This window comes from Oncorhynchus tshawytscha, unplaced genomic scaffold (genome assembly GCF_018296145.1).
Source record: "Oncorhynchus tshawytscha isolate Ot180627B unplaced genomic scaffold, Otsh_v2.0 Un_contig_6808_pilon_pilon, whole genome shotgun sequence".
In the NCBI taxonomy this organism is placed as follows: Eukaryota; Metazoa; Chordata; class Actinopteri; order Salmoniformes; family Salmonidae; genus Oncorhynchus; species Oncorhynchus tshawytscha.
This window is the reverse complement of record NW_024609419.1, coordinates 147,501-165,816: the sequence shown is the minus strand read 5'-3', so window position 1 is coordinate 165,816 and position 18,316 is coordinate 147,501. Positions and strand designations below refer to the sequence as shown.

The 18,316-nt window shown below is 46.0% G+C and overlaps 1 protein-coding gene across 1 annotated transcript in view; it reads left to right on the top strand.

Moving 5' to 3' along the window:
* Positions 1–743: 743 nt before the first annotated feature.
* LOC112239785 (ankyrin-2-like) overlaps positions 744–18,316 on the top strand; it is a gene marked incomplete at its 5' end in the record, with an annotated part of 115,753 nt that continues 98,180 nt past the window's right edge. The window contains 10 exons of the mRNA XM_042315227.1: positions 744–842; positions 3,263–3,460; positions 5,375–5,473; positions 5,924–6,022; positions 7,515–7,712; positions 9,675–9,773; positions 9,888–9,986; positions 10,444–10,542; positions 11,155–11,253; positions 11,594–11,669. Coding sequence (XP_042171161.1) covers positions 744–842; positions 3,263–3,460; positions 5,375–5,473; positions 5,924–6,022; positions 7,515–7,712; positions 9,675–9,773; positions 9,888–9,986; positions 10,444–10,542; positions 11,155–11,253; positions 11,594–11,669 — 1,165 coding nt within the window. The remainder of the gene's footprint in view (positions 843–3,262; positions 3,461–5,374; positions 5,474–5,923; positions 6,023–7,514; positions 7,713–9,674; positions 9,774–9,887; positions 9,987–10,443; positions 10,543–11,154; positions 11,254–11,593; positions 11,670–18,316) is intronic.

Here is an 18,316-nt window from a genome sequence, read left to right as displayed (position 1 = left end):
GCTCCAACAGTAGTATCTAACTAAATGCTTGTGTTCCTAGCTCCAACAGTACAGTAATAGCTAACTAAATGCTTGTGTTCCTAGCTCCAACAGTGCAGTAATAGCTAACTAAATGCTTGTGTTCCTAGCTCCAACAGTACAGTAATAGCTAACTAAATGCTTGTGTTCCTAGCTCCAACAGTACAGTAATAGCTAACTAAATGCTTGTGTTCCTAGCTCCAACAGTGCAGTAATATCTAACTAAATGCTTGTGTTCCTAGCTCCAACAGTGCAGTAATATCTAACTAAATGCCTGTGTTCCTAGCTCCAACAGTGCAGTAATATCTAACTAAATGCCTGTGTTCCTAGCTCCAACAGTGCAGTAATATCTAATAATACACAACAACACCCAAATCTAAAAGTAAAAGAATGAAATTAAGAAATATATAAATATTAGGACGAGAAATGTCAGAGTAGTATTCACTAAAATACAGTAGAATAGAATACAGTATGTAAATGATGAGTAAAGCAGTAATGTAAACATTATTAAAGTGACCAGTGATTCCATGTCTACAAATCGACACACCCACTTCCTGGGTTTTACAGTCAGTATTGACCAATCACAACAGACATTTTAGCTGGTAGTGGGTGTGGTTGTGTTTGTATGTGTTCTACTGATGTGAGTTCTAATGATGTGAGTTCTAATGTGTGTGTGTGTGTGTGTGTGTGTGTGTGTGTGTGTGCGTGCGTGCGTGTGTGTTTAGCGTGGTGAGACAGCGTTACACATGGCGGCCCGTGCTGGTCAGATAGAGGTGGTTCGATGTCTCCTGAGGAACGGAGCTCTGGTTGACGCCATGGCAAGAGTGAGTCATTTAGTTTGTTGGGGGGGATTTCTACGTGCGAATGACAGCCAATCGTAATACAGGGAGTTGTACACACAACTGGTAACAGCTGGCCAGACAGACCAGTCACAGTGACAACTGGCCAGACAGACCAGAAACAGTAACAACTGACCAGACCAGTCACAGTAACAGCTGGCCAGACAGACCAGTCACAGTGACAACTGGTCAGACAGACCAGTCACAGTAACAACTGGCCAGACCAGTCACAGTAACAACTGACCAGAACAGTCAAAGTAACAACTGGCCAGACAGACCAGTCACAGTATAAACTGGCCAGACAGACCAGTCACAGTAACAACTGGCCAGACAGACCAGTCACAGTAACAACTGGCCAGACAGACCAGTCACAGTAACAACTGACCAGACAGACAGTCACAGTAAAAACTGGCCAGACAGACCAGTCACAGTAACAACTGGCCAGACAGACCAGTCACAGTAACAACTGGCCAGACAGACCAGTCACAGTAACAACTGACCAGACCAGTCACTGTAACAACTAGCCAGACAGACCAGTCACAGTAACAACTAGCCAGACAGACCAGTCACAGTAACAATTGACCAGACAGACCAGTCACAGTAACAACTGGCCAGACAGACCAGTCACAGTAAAAACTGACCAGACCAGTCACTGTAACAACTAGCCAGACAGACCAGTCACAGTAACAACTAGCCAGACAGACCAGTCACAGTAACAACTGACCAGACAGACCAGTCACAGTAGCAACTGGGCAGACAGACCAGTCACAGTAACAACTGACCAGACCAGTCACAGTAACAACTGTCCAGACAGACCAGTCACAGTAACAACTGGCCAGACAGACCAGTCACAGTAACAACTGACCAGACCAGTCACTGTAACAACTGGCCAGACAGACCAGTCACAGTAACAATTGACCAGACAGACCAGTCAGTGACAACTGGCCAGACAGACCAGTCACAGTAACAACTGACCAGACCAGTCACTGTAACAACTAGCCAGACAGACCAGTCACAGTAACAACTAGACCAGACAGACCAGTCCAGACAGACCAGTCACAGTAACAACTGACCAGACAGACCAGTCACAGTAACAACTGGGCAGACAGACCAGACCAGTCACAGTAACAACTGACCAGACCAGTCACAGTAACAACTGACCAGACAGACCAGTCACAGTAACAACTGGCCAGACAGACCAGTCACAGTAACAACTGACCAGACCAGTCACTGTAACAACTGGCCAGACAGACCAGTCACAGTAACAACTGGCCAGACAGACCAGTCACTGTAACAACTGGCCAGACAGACCAGTCACAGTAACAACTAGCCAGACAGACCAGTCACAGTAACAACTGACCAGACAGACCAGTCACAGTAACAACTGGCCAGACAGACCAGTCACAGTAACAACTGTAACAACCAGACAGACCAGTCACAGTAACAACTGGGCAGACAGACCAGTAACAACTGACCAGACCAGTCACAGTAACAACTGTCCAGACAGACCAGTCACAGTAACAACTGGCCAGACAGACCCTCACAGTCACAGTAACAACTGACCAGACCAGTCACAGTAACAACTGGCCAGACAGACCAGTCACAGTAACAACTGACCAGACAGACCAGTCACAGTAACAACTGGCCAGACAGACCAGTCACAGTAACAACTGAGACCAGACAGACCAGTCACAGTAACAACTGGGCCAGACAGACCAGTCACAGTAACAACTGACCAGACCAGTCACAGTAACAACTGTCCAGACAGACCAGTCACAGTAACAACTGACCAGACAGACCAGTCACTGTAACAACTGGCCAGACAGACCAGTCACAGTAACAACTGACCAGACCAGACAGACCAGTCACAGTAACAACTGCCAGACAGACCAGTCACAGTAACAACTGCCAGACAGACCAGTCACAGTAACAACTGGCCAGACAGACCAGTCACAGTAACAACTGACCAGACAGACCAGTCACAGTAACAACTGGCCAGACAGACCAGTCACAGTAACAACTGACCAGACAGACCAGTCACAGTAAAAACTGGCCAGACAGACCAGTCACAGTAACAACTGGCCAGACAGACCAGTCACAGTAACAACTGGCCAGACCAGTCACTGTAACAACTGACCAGACAGACCAGTCACAGTAACAACTGGCCAGACAGACCAGTCACTTACAGAAAGGATTCACTTACTGGTGTGTAGTTGACATCTATCTACAGGTGAAACATGGCGTGTATAACTAGGGAAGGAAATGAAGCTTAGCCCTCTAGCTCGAGGCCAGTCATTTTTAGACCGGCTAGTTGAACACTTGCCAAACTATCCCGTTGGCTAGTGAGGGCTACATGGTGGTTTAACCAGCCGAGCACAGCACCCTAAAGCCTTCAGTCCCCGTAGGAGGACCAGACCCCCCTCCACATCGCGTCCCGTCTGGGGAAGACAGAGATCGTCCAGCTGTTACTGCAGCACATGGCTCATCCCGACGCCTCCACTACTAATGGATACAGTCCTCTGCACATCGCTGCCAGGGAAGGACAGTTAGAGACCACCGCTGTGTTGTTGGAGGCTGGGGCTTCACACTCACTGGCTACCAAGGTAGGATACACACACACACGCACACACACACACACACACACACACACACAAAACACATGCACACACACACACACACACACACAGTAACACACACACACACAAAACACATGCACACACACACACACAGCACACACGACACACACACAGTCACACAAAACACATGCACACACACACACGCACAACGCATTCACACACACACAAAACACATGCACACACACACGGCGTGTATACACGCCCACACGCACACACGCACACACACACACATACGCACATACACACAAAACTCTACACACACACACAAGGTATAACTGTACACACACACACACACACGCATAACTCTATATATCCTCACACACACACACACATTTCAATCCTCTACATATATCCTCCTCCCTAACAGAAAGGATTCACTCCTCTACATGTATCCTCCTCCCTTACAGAAAGGATTCACTCCTGTATCTCCTCCATGAAAGGATTCACTCCTCTACATGTATCCTCCTCCCTTACAGAAAGGATTCACTCCTCTACATGTATCCTCCTCCCTTACAGAAAGGTTTCACTCCTCTACATGTATCCTCCTCCCTAACAGAAAGGATTCACTCCTCTACATGTATCCTCCCTTACAGAAAGGATTCACTCCTCTACATGTATCCTCCCTCCTAACAGAAAGGATTCACTCCTCTACATGTATCCTCCTCCCTTACAGAAAGGATTCACTCCTCTACATGTATCCTCCCTTACAGAAAGGATTCACTCCTCTACATGTATCCTCCCTTACAGAAAGGTTTCACTCCTCTACATGTATCCTCCTCCCTTACAGAAAGGTTTCACTCCTCTACATGTATCCTCCCTAACAGAAAGGATTCACTCCTCTACATGTATCCTCCTCCCTTACAGAAAGGATTCACTCCTCTACATGTATCCTCCTCCCTTACAGAAAGGATTCACTCCTCTACATGTATCCTCCTCCCTTACAGAAAGGATTCACTCCTCTTGTATCCTCCCTTACAGAAAGGATTCACTCCTCTACATGTATCCCTTAGAAAAGGATTCACTCCTCTACATGTATCCTCCTCCCTTACAGAAAATGATTCACTCCTCTACATGTATCCTCCTCCCTTACAGAAAGGATTCACTCCTCTACATGTATCCTCCTCCCTTACAGAAAGGATTCACTCCTCTACATGTATCCTCCTCCCTTACAGAAAGGATTCACTCCTCTACATGTATCCTCCTCCCTTACAGAAAGGATTCACTCCTCTACATGTATCCTCCTCCCTAACAGAAAGGATTCACTCCTCTACATGTATCCTCCTCCCTTACAGAAAGGATTCACTCCTCTACATGTATCCTCCTCCCTTACAGAAAGGATTCACTCCTCTACATGTATCCTCCTCCCTAACAGAAAGGATTCACTCCTCTACATGTATCCTCCCTTACAGAAAGGATTCACTCCTCTACATGTATCCTCCCTAACAGAAATGATTCACTCCTCTACATGTATCCTCCTCCCTTACAGAAAGGATTCACTCCTCTACATGTATCCTCCTCCTAACAGAAAGGATTCACTCCTCTACATGTATCCTCCTCCCTAACAGAAAGGATTCACTCCTCTACATGTATCCTCCTCCCTAACAGAAAGGATTCACTCCTCTACATGTATCCTCCCCCTTACAGAAAGGATTCACTCCTCTACATGTATCCTCCCCCCTTACAGAAAGGATTCACTCCTCTACATGTATCCTCCTCCCTTACAGAAAGGATTCACTCCTCTACATGTATCCTCCTCCCTTACAGAAAGGATTCACTCCTCTACATGTATCCTCCCTTACAGAAAGGATTCACTCCTCTACATGTATCCTCCTCCCTTACAGAAAGGATTCACTCCTCTACATGTATCCTCCTCCCTTACAGAAAGGATTCACTCCTCTACATGTATCAGCCAAGTATGGAAGCCTGGAGGTGGCAAAACTCCTCCTGCAGCGGAAAGCTATGCCTGACGACGCCGGCAAGGTATTATCATAGACATACAGCAACTAGAGCTTGTGTTATTATAGAAATACAGTAAGTAGAACTGGTGTTATCACATAAATACAGTAACTAGCACTGGTGAGAACACAGAAATTAAGCAAGTAGAACTGGTATTATCACAGAAATACAACAAGTATAATTTGTGTTATCACAGAAATACAATAACTAGAACTATTGTTAGCATAGAAATCGATTATAGAAGGAGAGAGGGAGGCCACAAAGGGAGAAAGAATACATTAAAAATGAGAGAGATGACAGAGGAGGAGAGAGGGAAGACAGCATAGCTAGAGAGAGAAAAAGAGAGGGAGAGATGACACAGAGGAGAGAGGGAATACAGAACAGCTAGAGAGAAAAAGAGGGAGAGAAGACAGAGAAGGAGGGAGGGAGAGATGAAGGGACGAGAAATAAAGTGTATGTGTTTCTCTCCCCCAGAACGGTCTGACTCCGCTGCACGTGGCAGCTCACTATGACAACCAGCAGGTGGCGCTGCTGCTGCTGGACAAAGGGGCGTCGCCTCACGCCACCGCCAAGGTGAGAAAACAACACAAAACCTGGCGGGGGAAAGACATTCAAATGTTTTACCATGGAACATAACAACTTGTTTTTTTTTTAACGGACATGTTTAGATAGTACCTGCCTGTCCGCTTCTGGGTCCTGTTAGGTAGGGACATTCTTTTACGGAAAACATTTAAAAACCTTCCGTGGAAGAAAATAAAAACAAATGTTTCTTGTTGTTCAGATAGTCCCTTCCTGTTTCACTCTATTTTCATATAATTACATACTGTTTGTCCCCTATATAACACTACTGTTGACCCATAATACTGTCCCCTATATAACACTAATGTTGACCAGGACCCATAATACTGTCCCCTATATAACACTACTGTTGACCCATAATACTGTCCCCTATATAACACTACAGTTGACCCGATAATACTGTCCCCTATATAACACTACTGTTGACCCATAATACTGTCCCCTATATAACACTACTGTTGACCCATAATACTGTCCCCTATATAACACTACTGTTGACCCATAATACTGTCCCCTATATAACACTACTGTTGACCAGGACCCATAATACTGTCCCCTATATAACACTACTGTTGACCCATAATACTGTCCCCTATATAACACTACTGTTGACCAGGACCCATAATACTGTCCCCTATATAACACTACTGTTGACCCATAATACTGTCCCCTATATAACACTACTGTTGACCCATAATACTGTCCCCTATATAACACTACTGTTGACCCATAATACTGTCCCCTATATAACACTACTGTTGACCAGGACCCATAATACTGTCCCCTATATAACACTACTGTTGACCCATAATACTGTCCCCTATATAACACTACTGTTGACCCATAATACTGTCCCCTATATAACACTACTGTTGACCCATAATACTGTCCCCTATATAACACTACTGTTGACCCATAATACTGTCCCCTATATAACACTACTGTTGACCCATAATACTGTCCCCTATATAACACTACTGTTGACCCATAATACTGTCCCCTATATAACACTACTGTTGACCCATAATACTGTCCCCTATATAACACTACTGTTGACCCATAATACTGTCCCCTATATAACACTACTGTTGACCCATAATACTGTCCCCTATATAACACTACTGTTGACCCATAATACTGTCCCCTATATAACACTACTGTTGACCCATAATACTGTCCCCTATATAACACTACTGTTGACCCATAATACTGTCCCCTATATAACACTACTGTTGACCCATAATACTGTCCCCTATATAACACTACTGTTGACCCATAATACTGTCCCCTATATAACACTACTGTTGACCCATAATAATGTCCCCTATATAACACCACTGTGGACCAGGACCCATTAAAAATAAATACTATTTAATGAACTCCTCTTCTCAGAACCTGGTGTTTCTTATTGAAGTGTCTCCTCTGATGTTTTTTTCAAAACTAACACTGACATATTCCTCCTACCCACAATCCTCTCTGCTCTCAGAACGGATACACCCCACTCCACATCGCTGCCAAGAAGAACCAGACTTCCGTCGTCTCGTCTCTGCTGCAGTATGGAGCGGAGACCAACGTCCTGACCAAACAGGGGGTCACCCCTCTACACCTGGCCTCACAGGAGGGGCACAGTGATATGACCAGTCTGCTGCTGGGCAAGGGGGCACACGTCAACACTCCCACTAAGGTAGGGGGGGGGGACAGAGACTCACATAAACACACACTTAGCAGAGTCGTTGCACACATCCAAAAATGCACTCTTTGGCGTACACAATACATTCTCTCCCATCTCTCTCTCCCCTCTCCATCTCTCTCTCCTTGCCACCTCTCTCTCCAACTCTCCCATCTCTCTCTCCAACTCTCCCTCTCTCCTCCTCCTTCTCTCTCTCCAACTCTCCCTCTCTCTCTCCCTCCATCTCTCTCTCCCTGCCACCTCACTGTCCAACTCTCCCATCTCTCTCTCCAACTCTCCCTCTCTCTCTCCTCCTCCGTCTCTCTCTCCAACTCTCCCTCTCTCTCCCCCTCTCTCCCTCTCTCTCCCTCTCTCCCCCTCCATCTCTCTCTCCAACTCTTCCTCTCACTTCCTCTCTCTCTCCCCCCATCCATCTCTCTCCAACTCTCCCTCTCTCTCCCCCATCCATCTCTCCCTCCAACTCTCCCTCTCTCTCCCATAATACTCTCCCCTCTCCTCCCTCCCCATCTCTCTCTCTACAACTCTCCCTGTCCTCTATCTCTCTCTCCTGTCCATCTCTCTCCAACTCTCCCTCTCTCCCCTATCCATCTCTCTCCAACTATCCCTGTCCCCCTCCGTCTCACTCCCAACTCTCCCTCTCTCTCCCCCTAATCTCTCTCCAACTCTCCCCATCTATCTCTCCCCCAACTGTTGTCCATCTCTCTCTCCACTACTGTTGACCCAGGAACTCCCTCTCCCTCTCACTCTCCCATCTCTCTCTCCAACTCTCCTCTCTCTCCAAATCTCCCTCTCTCTCTCCTCCTCTGTCTCTCTCACAAAACTAACACTGATCATATTCTCTCCCCCACCATCTCTCATCTCTCCCCCTCCATCTCTCTCTCTAACTCTCCCTCTCTCTCCCCTCCATCTCTCTCTCCAACTATCCCTCTCTCTCTTAATATCTCCATCTCTCACTCCAACTCTCCTGGCTCTCTCTCTCTCTCTCTCTCCCTCTCTCTCTCCTCCTCCGTCTCTCTCTCCAACTCTCCCTCTGGAATCTCCCCCTCCAGAGACTCTCTCCAACTCACACCTCTAGCAGAGTCTTCTCACATCCCCTCCACTCTTCCAACTCTTCCTCTCTCTCCTCCATCTCTCCTCCTCTCACCTCTCCTCCCCATCTCTCTCTCCAACTCTCTCCTCTCCAACTCTCCCATCTCTCTCTCCCTCTCCATCTCTCTCCATCTCTCAACTCTCCCTCTCTCTCCCTCTCTCTCTCCAACTCTCCATCTCTCTCTCCAACTCTCTCCTCTCTCCATCTCTCTCTCCAACTCTCCCTCTCCTCTCTCTCTCCCCCTCCATCTCTCACCAACTCTCCCTCTCTCTCCCCCTCCGTCTCTCTCCAACTCTCCCTCTCTCTCCCCACTCTCTCTCTCTCCAACTCTCCCTCTCTCTCCCCCTCTATCTCTCTCCAACTCTCCCTCTATCTCTCCCCCTCCATCTCTCTCTCCAACTCTCCCTCTCTCTCTCCCTCTCTCTCAACTCTCCCCCTCTCTCTCCCATCTCTCCATCTCTCTCTCTCCAACTATCCCTCTCTCTCTCCCCTCCATCTCTCTCTTCAACTCTCCCTCTCTCTCTCCAACTCTCTCTCCAACTCTCCCTCTCTCTCCCCCCATCTCTCATCCCCCCCTCCTCTCTCTCCAACTCTCCATCTCTCTCTCCCCTCCATCTCTCTCTCCAACTATCCCTCTCTCTCTCCCTCTCCATCTCTCTCTCCAACTCTCCTCTCTCTCTCCCCTCCATCTCTCTCTCAACTCTCCCTCTCTCTCTCTCAACTCTCCCTCTCCTCTCTCTCTCTCTCCAACTCTCCCCTCTCTCTCCCCCTCCGTCTCTCTCTCTCCATCTCTCTCTGTATCTCTGTCTCTCCCCTCTGTCTAAATGTCTCTCTCTCTGGGTATCTCTCTCTCTCCCCTCTCTCAGAGTGGTCTGACACCCCTCCACCTCACGGCCCAGGAGGACAGAGTGAATGCAGCAGAAGTTCTTGCCAAACGTGATGCTAACCTGGACCAGCAAACCAAGGTACACACACACACACACACACACACACACACACACACACACACACACACACACACACACACACACACACACACACTTTGTTTTTTTCTAAGATCTTTCTCTCATCTTCTTCAGCTCGGCTACACTCCTCTCATTGTTGCCTGTCACTATGGAAACGTAAAGATGGTCAACTTCCTCTTGCAGCAGGGCGCCAGTGTCAACGCTAAAACCAAGGTACCAGAGTTTACTATTGGAACGGGTAAGGTACCATAGTTTAATATTAGAGCGGGTAAGGTACCAGAGTTTAATATTGGAACGGGTAAGGTACCAGAGTTTAATATTGGAACGGGTAAGGTACCAGAGTTTAATATTGGAACGGGTAAGGTACCAGAGTTTAATATTGGAACGGGTAAGGTACCAGAGTTTAATATTGGAACGGGTAAGGTACCAGAGTTTAATATTGGAACGGGTAAGGTACCAGAGTTTAATATTGGAACGGGTAAGGTACCGCTCCAGTAGCAGACTGACAGTTAGTGACAGTTAGTGACAGTCTGTCTCTCGTGTTCTCGTTCCTTCTGTTTTCTATTTCAGCGTGTGTGTGTAATGTGTGTGTGTGTGTGTGTGTGAATAATATGTATGTATAAAGTGTGTTTGATGTCAGTGTTTAAAACTCAACTGTCTGTGTCTCCAGAACGGTTACACTCCGCTTCACCAGGCAGCACAGCAGGGACACACACACATCATCAACGTCCTGTTACAGCATGGAGCGACACCCAACACTACTACTGCTGTAAGAACACACACACACACACACACAGCACACACACACACACACACACACACACACACACACACACATCATCAACGTCCTGTTACAGCATGGAGCGACACCCAACACTACTACTGCTGTAAGCATGGAGCGACACCCAACACTACACACTGCTGTAAGAACACACACACACACACACACACACATCATCAACGTCCTGTTACAGCATGGAGCGACACCCAACACTACCACTGCTGTAAGAACACACACACACACACACACACACACACACACACACACACACACACACACACACACACACACACACACAACGTCCTGTTAGATGATTAGATGTTTGATTCTCTCACTACCCTTCTCTAAGAACCTTCCTTCCTTCACACACACACACACACCTTCCTTCACACCCTTCTCCCTCTCCCCCTCCCCTTAGATGTTTGATTCTCTCCCCCTCTCTCCCCCTTCCTTCCTTCCCCCTTCCCCCTCTCCCCCCTCTCCCCCCCCGTCTCCCTCCTCTCCCTCCCCCCCCCCCTCTCCCTCCCCCTCCCCCCTCTCCCCCCCCCTCTCCCTCCCCCCCTCCCCCCCCCTCCCCTCCCTCTCCCCTCTCTCTGTCAGAATGGGAACACTGCTCTGTCCATTGCCAGGCGTCTGGGTTACATATCTGTCGTTGACACTCTGAAGGTCGTCACAGAAGAGGTCATCACCACGACAACGGTATGTGACCCCCTCGTGACGCTTCCAGGTAGAAGGGTTTCCGCCTAACCTCAGATCAGCTTACCCCTTCTCATATCCTAACCTTAACCATTTAGCAGGGAAAATAGTCAAACTGACGTTGGATCAGTGTGTTAGGGATGAACACGGTCCTCTGTCTGTCACAACAGTACCAGTTTGTTTTCCGTCCGTGACTTCACAACTTTCACAACGACAACAAAACAACACAGAATATCATTTGTGTTTCTATGGTTACAACCCTCTGGTTCTAACGGGCTGAATCCTTGTTCTCTTTTTTTTTTTCCCCCTGGTTGTGATTGGCTTGGAACCCCTGTGCTGACAGACTGTGACATCAGAGAAACACAAGATGAATGTTCCGGAGACCATGACGGAGATACTGGACGTGTCGGATGAGGAGGGTGAGTTCCTTTTGATAATATATAAATAAATACTGTGATTGAGACAGACAAGAGGCTTTACAGACAAACACACTTTTTAGAGGAGAACACTAACAGAGATAATATATAAATAAATACTGTGATTGAGACAGGCAAGAGACTTTACAGACAGCACCATTTTTAGAGGTGTAAAGGTGTCACACTCGTCGGATGGAGGAGACCAAGGCGCAGAGTGGTATTGGTACATTCTTATCTATTTAAAGAATGAAACACTGAACAAAATAACAAAATAACAAACGAAACGTGAAGCTATACACTATAGTGCTGACAGGCAACTACACACAGACAAGATGCCACAAACACAAAAGGGAAATGGCTACCTAAATATGATCCCCAATCAGAGACAACGATAAACAGCTATCTCTGATTGGGAACCATATCAGGCCAACATAGACATAAAAAAAGAACTAGACCTACAACAACCCTAGACATACAAAACCCTAGACATACAAAACCCTAGACATACAAAACCCTAGACATACAAAACCCTAGACATACAAAACCCTAGACATACAAAACCCTAGACATACAAAACCCAAGACATTTAAAAACCCTAGACATACAAAAACCTAAACATTTAAAAACCCTAGACATGCAAAACCCTAGACATTTAAAAACCCTAGACATACAAAAACCTAAACATTTAAAAACCCTAGACATACAAAACCCTAGACATACAAAACCCTAGACATTTAAAAACCCTAGACATACAAAACCCTAGACATACAAAACCCTAGACATTTTAAAAACCCTAGACATACAAAACCCTAGACATACAAAAACCTAAACATTTAAAAACCCTAGACATACAAAACCCTAGACATACAAAAACCTAAACATTTAAAAACCCTAGACCTACAACAACCCGAGACATACAAACACCTAGACATGCAAAACCCTAGACATTTAAAAACCCTAGACATTTAAAAACCCTAGACATACAAAACCCTAGACATTTAAAAACCCTAGACATACAAAACCCTAGACATTTAAAAACCCTAGACATACAAAACCCTAGACATACAAAAACCTAAACATTTAAAAACCCTAGACATGCAAAACCCTAGACATTTAAAAACCCTAGACATACAAAACCCTAGACATTTAAAAACCCTAGACATACAAAACCCTAGACATACAAAAACCTAAACATTTAAAAACCCTAGACATGCAAAACCCTAGACATTTAAAAACCCTAGACATGCAAAAACCTAAACATTTAAAAACCCTAGACATGCAAAACCCTAGACATTTAAAAACCCTAGACATGCAAAACCCTAGACATTTAAAAACCCTAGACATGCAAAACCCTAGACATTTAAAAACCCTAGACATGCAAACCCTAGACATACAAAAACCTAAACATTTAAAAACCCTAGACATACAAAACCCAAGACATTTAAAAACCCTAGACATTTAAAAACCCTAGACATGCAAAACCCTAGACATTTAAAAACCCTAGACATGCAAAACCCTAGACATTTAAAAACCCTAGACTTGCAAAACCCTAGACATTTAAAAACCCTAGACATACAAAAACCTAGACATGCAAACACCTAGACATACAAAAACCTAGACATACAAAAACCTAAACATTTAAAAACCCTAGACATTTAAAAACCCTAGACATTTAAAAACCCTAGACATTTAAAAACCCTAGACATTCAAAAACCTAGACATTTAAAAACCCTAGACATTCAAAAACCCTAGACATTTAAAAACCCTAGACATTTAAAAACCCTAGACATTCAAAAACCCTAGACATTTAAAAACCCTAGACATTTAAAAAACTAGACAATACAAAAATTAGCGTACCCACCCTCGTCATTCCCTGGCCTACCCAAAATATATAGAAAACAGAGATATCTAAGATCAGGGCGTGACAAACGGTCCAGTTTGTAGTTGGTGTAGAGAGTCGGGCGCAGGACAGCAGATATGAGTAATCAACGTACTTTACTCAAAGTATACAAAATACAAAGCAATATAGCCACAGAAACACAGACCGATGTACAAAGAACAATCACAAACAACACATGGGGGAACAGAGGGTTAAATAATTAACAAGTCATTGGGTGAAACCAGGTGTGTAAGACAAAGACAAAAGAAAAAATGGAAAATGAAAAGTGGATCGGCGGCGGCGGCCAGAAGGCCGGTGACGTCGACAGCCGAACGCCGCCCGAACAAGGAGAGGGACCAACTTCGGCGGAAGTCATGACAAGAGGAGAACACTAACAGAGATAATATATAAATAAATACTGTGATTGAGACAGACAAGAGGCTTTACAGACAAACACACTTTTTCTATAGCTATGTGTTCTAGAATAACATCACTTCTAGAATACATTCTGGGGGATTCTATAGCTATGTGTTCTAGAATAACATCACTTCTAGAATACATTCTGGGGGATTCTATAGCTATGTGTTCTAGAATAACATCACTTCTAGAATACATTCTGGGGGATTCTATAGCTATGTGTTCTAGAATAACATCACTTCTACATTCTAGAATACATTCTGGGGATTCTATAGCTATGTGTTCACTAGAATAACATTCTGGGGGATCACTTCTAGAATATCATTCTATAATACATTCTGGGGGATTCTATAGCTATGTGTTCTAGAATAACATCATCACTTCTATAATACATTCTGGGGGATTCTATAGCTATGTGTTCTAGAATAACATCATCACTTCTAGAATACATTCTGGGGGCTATGTGTTCTAGAATTCATCACTTCTATAATACATTCTGCTATGTGTTCTAGAATAACATCATCACTTCTATAATACATTCTGGGGGATTCTATAGCTATGTGTTCTAGAATAACATCATCACTTCTATAATACATTCTGGGGGATTCTATAGCTATGTGTTCTAGAATAACATCACTTCTAGAATACATTCTGGGGGGATTCTATAGCTATGTGTTCTAGAATAACATCACTTCTAGAATACATTCTGGGGGATTCTATAGCTATGTGTTCTAGAATAACATCATCACTTCTAGAATACATTCTGGGGGATTCTATAGCTATGTGTTCTAGAATAACATCACTTCTAGAATACATTCTGGGGGGATTCTATAGCTATGTGTTCTAGAATAACATCACTTCTAGAATACATTCTGGGGGATTCTATAGCTATGTGTTCTAGAATAACATTATCACTTCTATAATACATTCTGGGGAGATTCTACCAGGCTACACTGTTGTTTGGTTCGTGGTTTGAACTGTCACTGAGATTATATTTGGTTATCGATGCAAAATAGGTTACTTTGACGAATAGCTTAAATAGCCTATAGATCAGATCAAGGAACCGAGCGACAACACTGCCCCCACGACAGCGGAAGGAATAATAGTGTCTAAATATTCAGGTAGTAAGAAAGTAAGTTGAATGCCCAAAAGTGTTACACGGAGTCGCCCCCTTTGACGATATTGCAGCACTCTTGCTTCTGCGTAGAGTTTGTAGTAAACTTTCCAGTAGGTATTTATTAACAGCCTGAGGAGAATGGTGACGATTGATGTCTACCAGAATGATGCCAGAGATGACTGACTTCACAATGATGCCAGAGTGGACTGACTTCACAATGATGCCAGAGATGACTGACTTCACAATGATGCCAGAGATGACTGACTTCACAATGATGCCAGAGATGACTGACTTCACAATGATGCCAGAGATGACTGACTTCACAATGATGCCAGAGATGACTGACTTCACAATGATGCCGGAATGACTGACTTTCTATTTATATCCCCCTTCTCCCCCTCTCCCCCTGACTTCCAATGATGCCCCTGACTGACTTCACAATGATGCCCCTCTGACTTCACAATGATGCCAGAGATGACTGACTTCCAATGATGCCAGAGATGACTGACTTCCCAATGATGCCCTGACTGACTTCCCAATGATGCCAGAGATGACTGACCCTCACCCTTTTAACCTTTCCCTTTATCTCCCCCTCCCCCTCCCCCCTCTCCCCCTCTTCCACTTCTTCCCCTCCTCCCCCTCCCCCTCTCCCCCCTTCTCCCCCTCCTCCCCCTCCCCTTCTCCCCCTTCCACTTCTCCCCCCTCCTCCCCCCTCTCCCCCTCTCCCCCCTCTCCCCCCTCCCCCTCCCTCCTCCCCTCTCCCCCTCCCCCTCCTCCCCCTTCTCCCCCTCTCTCCCCCCCTCTCCCCCTCTCTCCCCCCCTCCTCCCCCTCCCCCCCTCTCCCACCCTCCCCCTCTCCCACTTCTCCCCCTCTCCCCCTCTCCCCCTCCTCCCCACTCTCCCCCTCCTCCCCCTCTCCCCCCCCCTCTCTCCCCCTCCCCCCACTCCCCTCTCCCCCAGGTGATGGAGGGAGTACTGAGAGCCCTGAGGGAGCTGGGAGACCCTCTCTACCTGGACTCCCCCTCCTCCCCCTCTGAGCCCCCTCTCCCTCCTCTCCCGCCCCCACCCCCCTCACCCCCCCACACTCCCCCACACTCCCACACCCACACACCTCTCCCCCACTTCTCCCCCTCCTCCCCCCACACTCCCCACACCTCCACTCTCCCCCCACACTCCCCCCTCCCCCCCCTCCCCCCCTCCCCCCCCTCCCCCCCTCTCCTCCACTCCCCCACACCACTCTCCCCCTCTCCAGCCCCCACCTCCCCTCCCCCCTCCCCCCTTCCCCCTGCTCCAGCCATTGCCATCCCCCTCCCCCCAGTCTCCCACCAGCCTCCCCCTCTCCCCCTCTCCCCCAGACCCACTCCTCCCCCTCACCCCTGTGTTGATCTGTATAATCCCTCCTCCCCCTCTCCCCCTCATCAGACCCCTCTATCACTGTATAATATCCCCCTGTCTATGTCTCATCAGACCCTCTATCCCCCCTAATATGTACCCCTCTCCCCCTGTCTATGTCTCATCAGACCCTCTATCACTGTATAATATAGTACTGTCTATGTCTCATCAGACCCTCCCCCTCACTGTATAATCTAGTCACTGAGTTCATCCCCCCTCCCACTGAGGGATATATAATGGGAGTCTCATCAGACCCTCTATCACTGTGTTGATGTATAATACCTGGACGGATTCAACTACATGAGCCACAACCTCTGATGTCTCATCAGACCCCCTCTATCACTGTGTTGATGTGTATAATATAGTACTGTCTGTGTCTCATCAGACCCTCTATCACTGTGTTGACTCCCGTATAATATAGTACTGTCTATGTCTCATCAGACCCTCTATCACTGTGTCTGATACCATCCACTGTCCTCCCCCTGTCTCTCCAGACCCTCTATCACTGTATGTGTAATATAGTACTGTCCTGTCTCATCAGACCCCTCTCCACTGTATAATATAGTACTGTCACTCATCAGACCCTCTATCACTGTATACACACACTCTCATCACACTGTGTGTTGATGTGTATAATATAGTCTGTCTCCCATGTCTCATCAGACCCCTCTGTGTTGATGTGTATAATATAGTACTGTCTGTGTCTCATCAGACCCTCTATCACTGTGTTGATGTGTATAATATAGTACTGTCTGTGTCTCATCAGACCCCTCTATCACTGTGTTGATGTGTATAATATAGTACTGTCTGTGTCTCATCAGACCCTCTATCACTGGTGATGGAGGGGAATATAGTACTGTCTGAGGTCCTCATCTGGGAGACCCTCTATCACTGTATAATATGGTACTGTCTACATGAGCTCATCAGACCTGGATCACTGTGTTGATGTGTATAATATAGTACTGTCTGTGTCTCATCAGACCACACACCACACACACACACACACATTGACACACACACAATATACACACACTGTCTGTGTCTCATCAGACCCCTCTATCACTGTATAATATAGTACTGTCTCTGTGTCTCATCAGACCCTCTATCACTGTATAATATAGTACTGTCTGTGTCTCATCAGACCCATCACTGTCACCTGTATACCGTAGTACTGTCTCTGTCTCATCAGACCCCTCTATCACTGTGTTGATGTGTATAATATAGTACTGCCACTGCCTCCTCAGTGTGTCACACTGTGTATAATATAGTACTGTCTGTGTCTCATCAGACCCTCTATCACTGTGTTGATGTGTATAATACTGTCTGTGTCTCCATGTCTCATCAGACCCCTCTATCACTGTGTATAATATAGTACTGTCTATGTCTCATCAGACCCCTCTATCACTGTGTTGATGTGTATAATATAGTACTGTCTGTGTCTCATCAGACCCCTCTATCACTGTGTTGATGTGTATAATATAGTACTGTCTATGTCTCATCAGACCCCTCTATCACTGTGTTGATGTGTATAATATAGTACTGTCTATGTCTCATCAGACCCCTCTATCACTGTGTTGATGTGTATAATATAGTATTGTCTATGTCTCCAGGTCTCATCAGACCCTCTATCACTGTGTTGATTGTATAATATAGTACTGTCTGTGTCTCATCAGACCCTCACATCACTGTTTGACCTTGTATAATATAGTACTGTCTATGTCTCATCAGACCCCTCTATCACTGTGTTGATGTAGTAATATAGTACTGTCTTCTCATCAGACCCCTTATCACTGTGTTGATGTGTATAATATAGTACTGTCTATGTCTCATCAGACCCTCATCAGA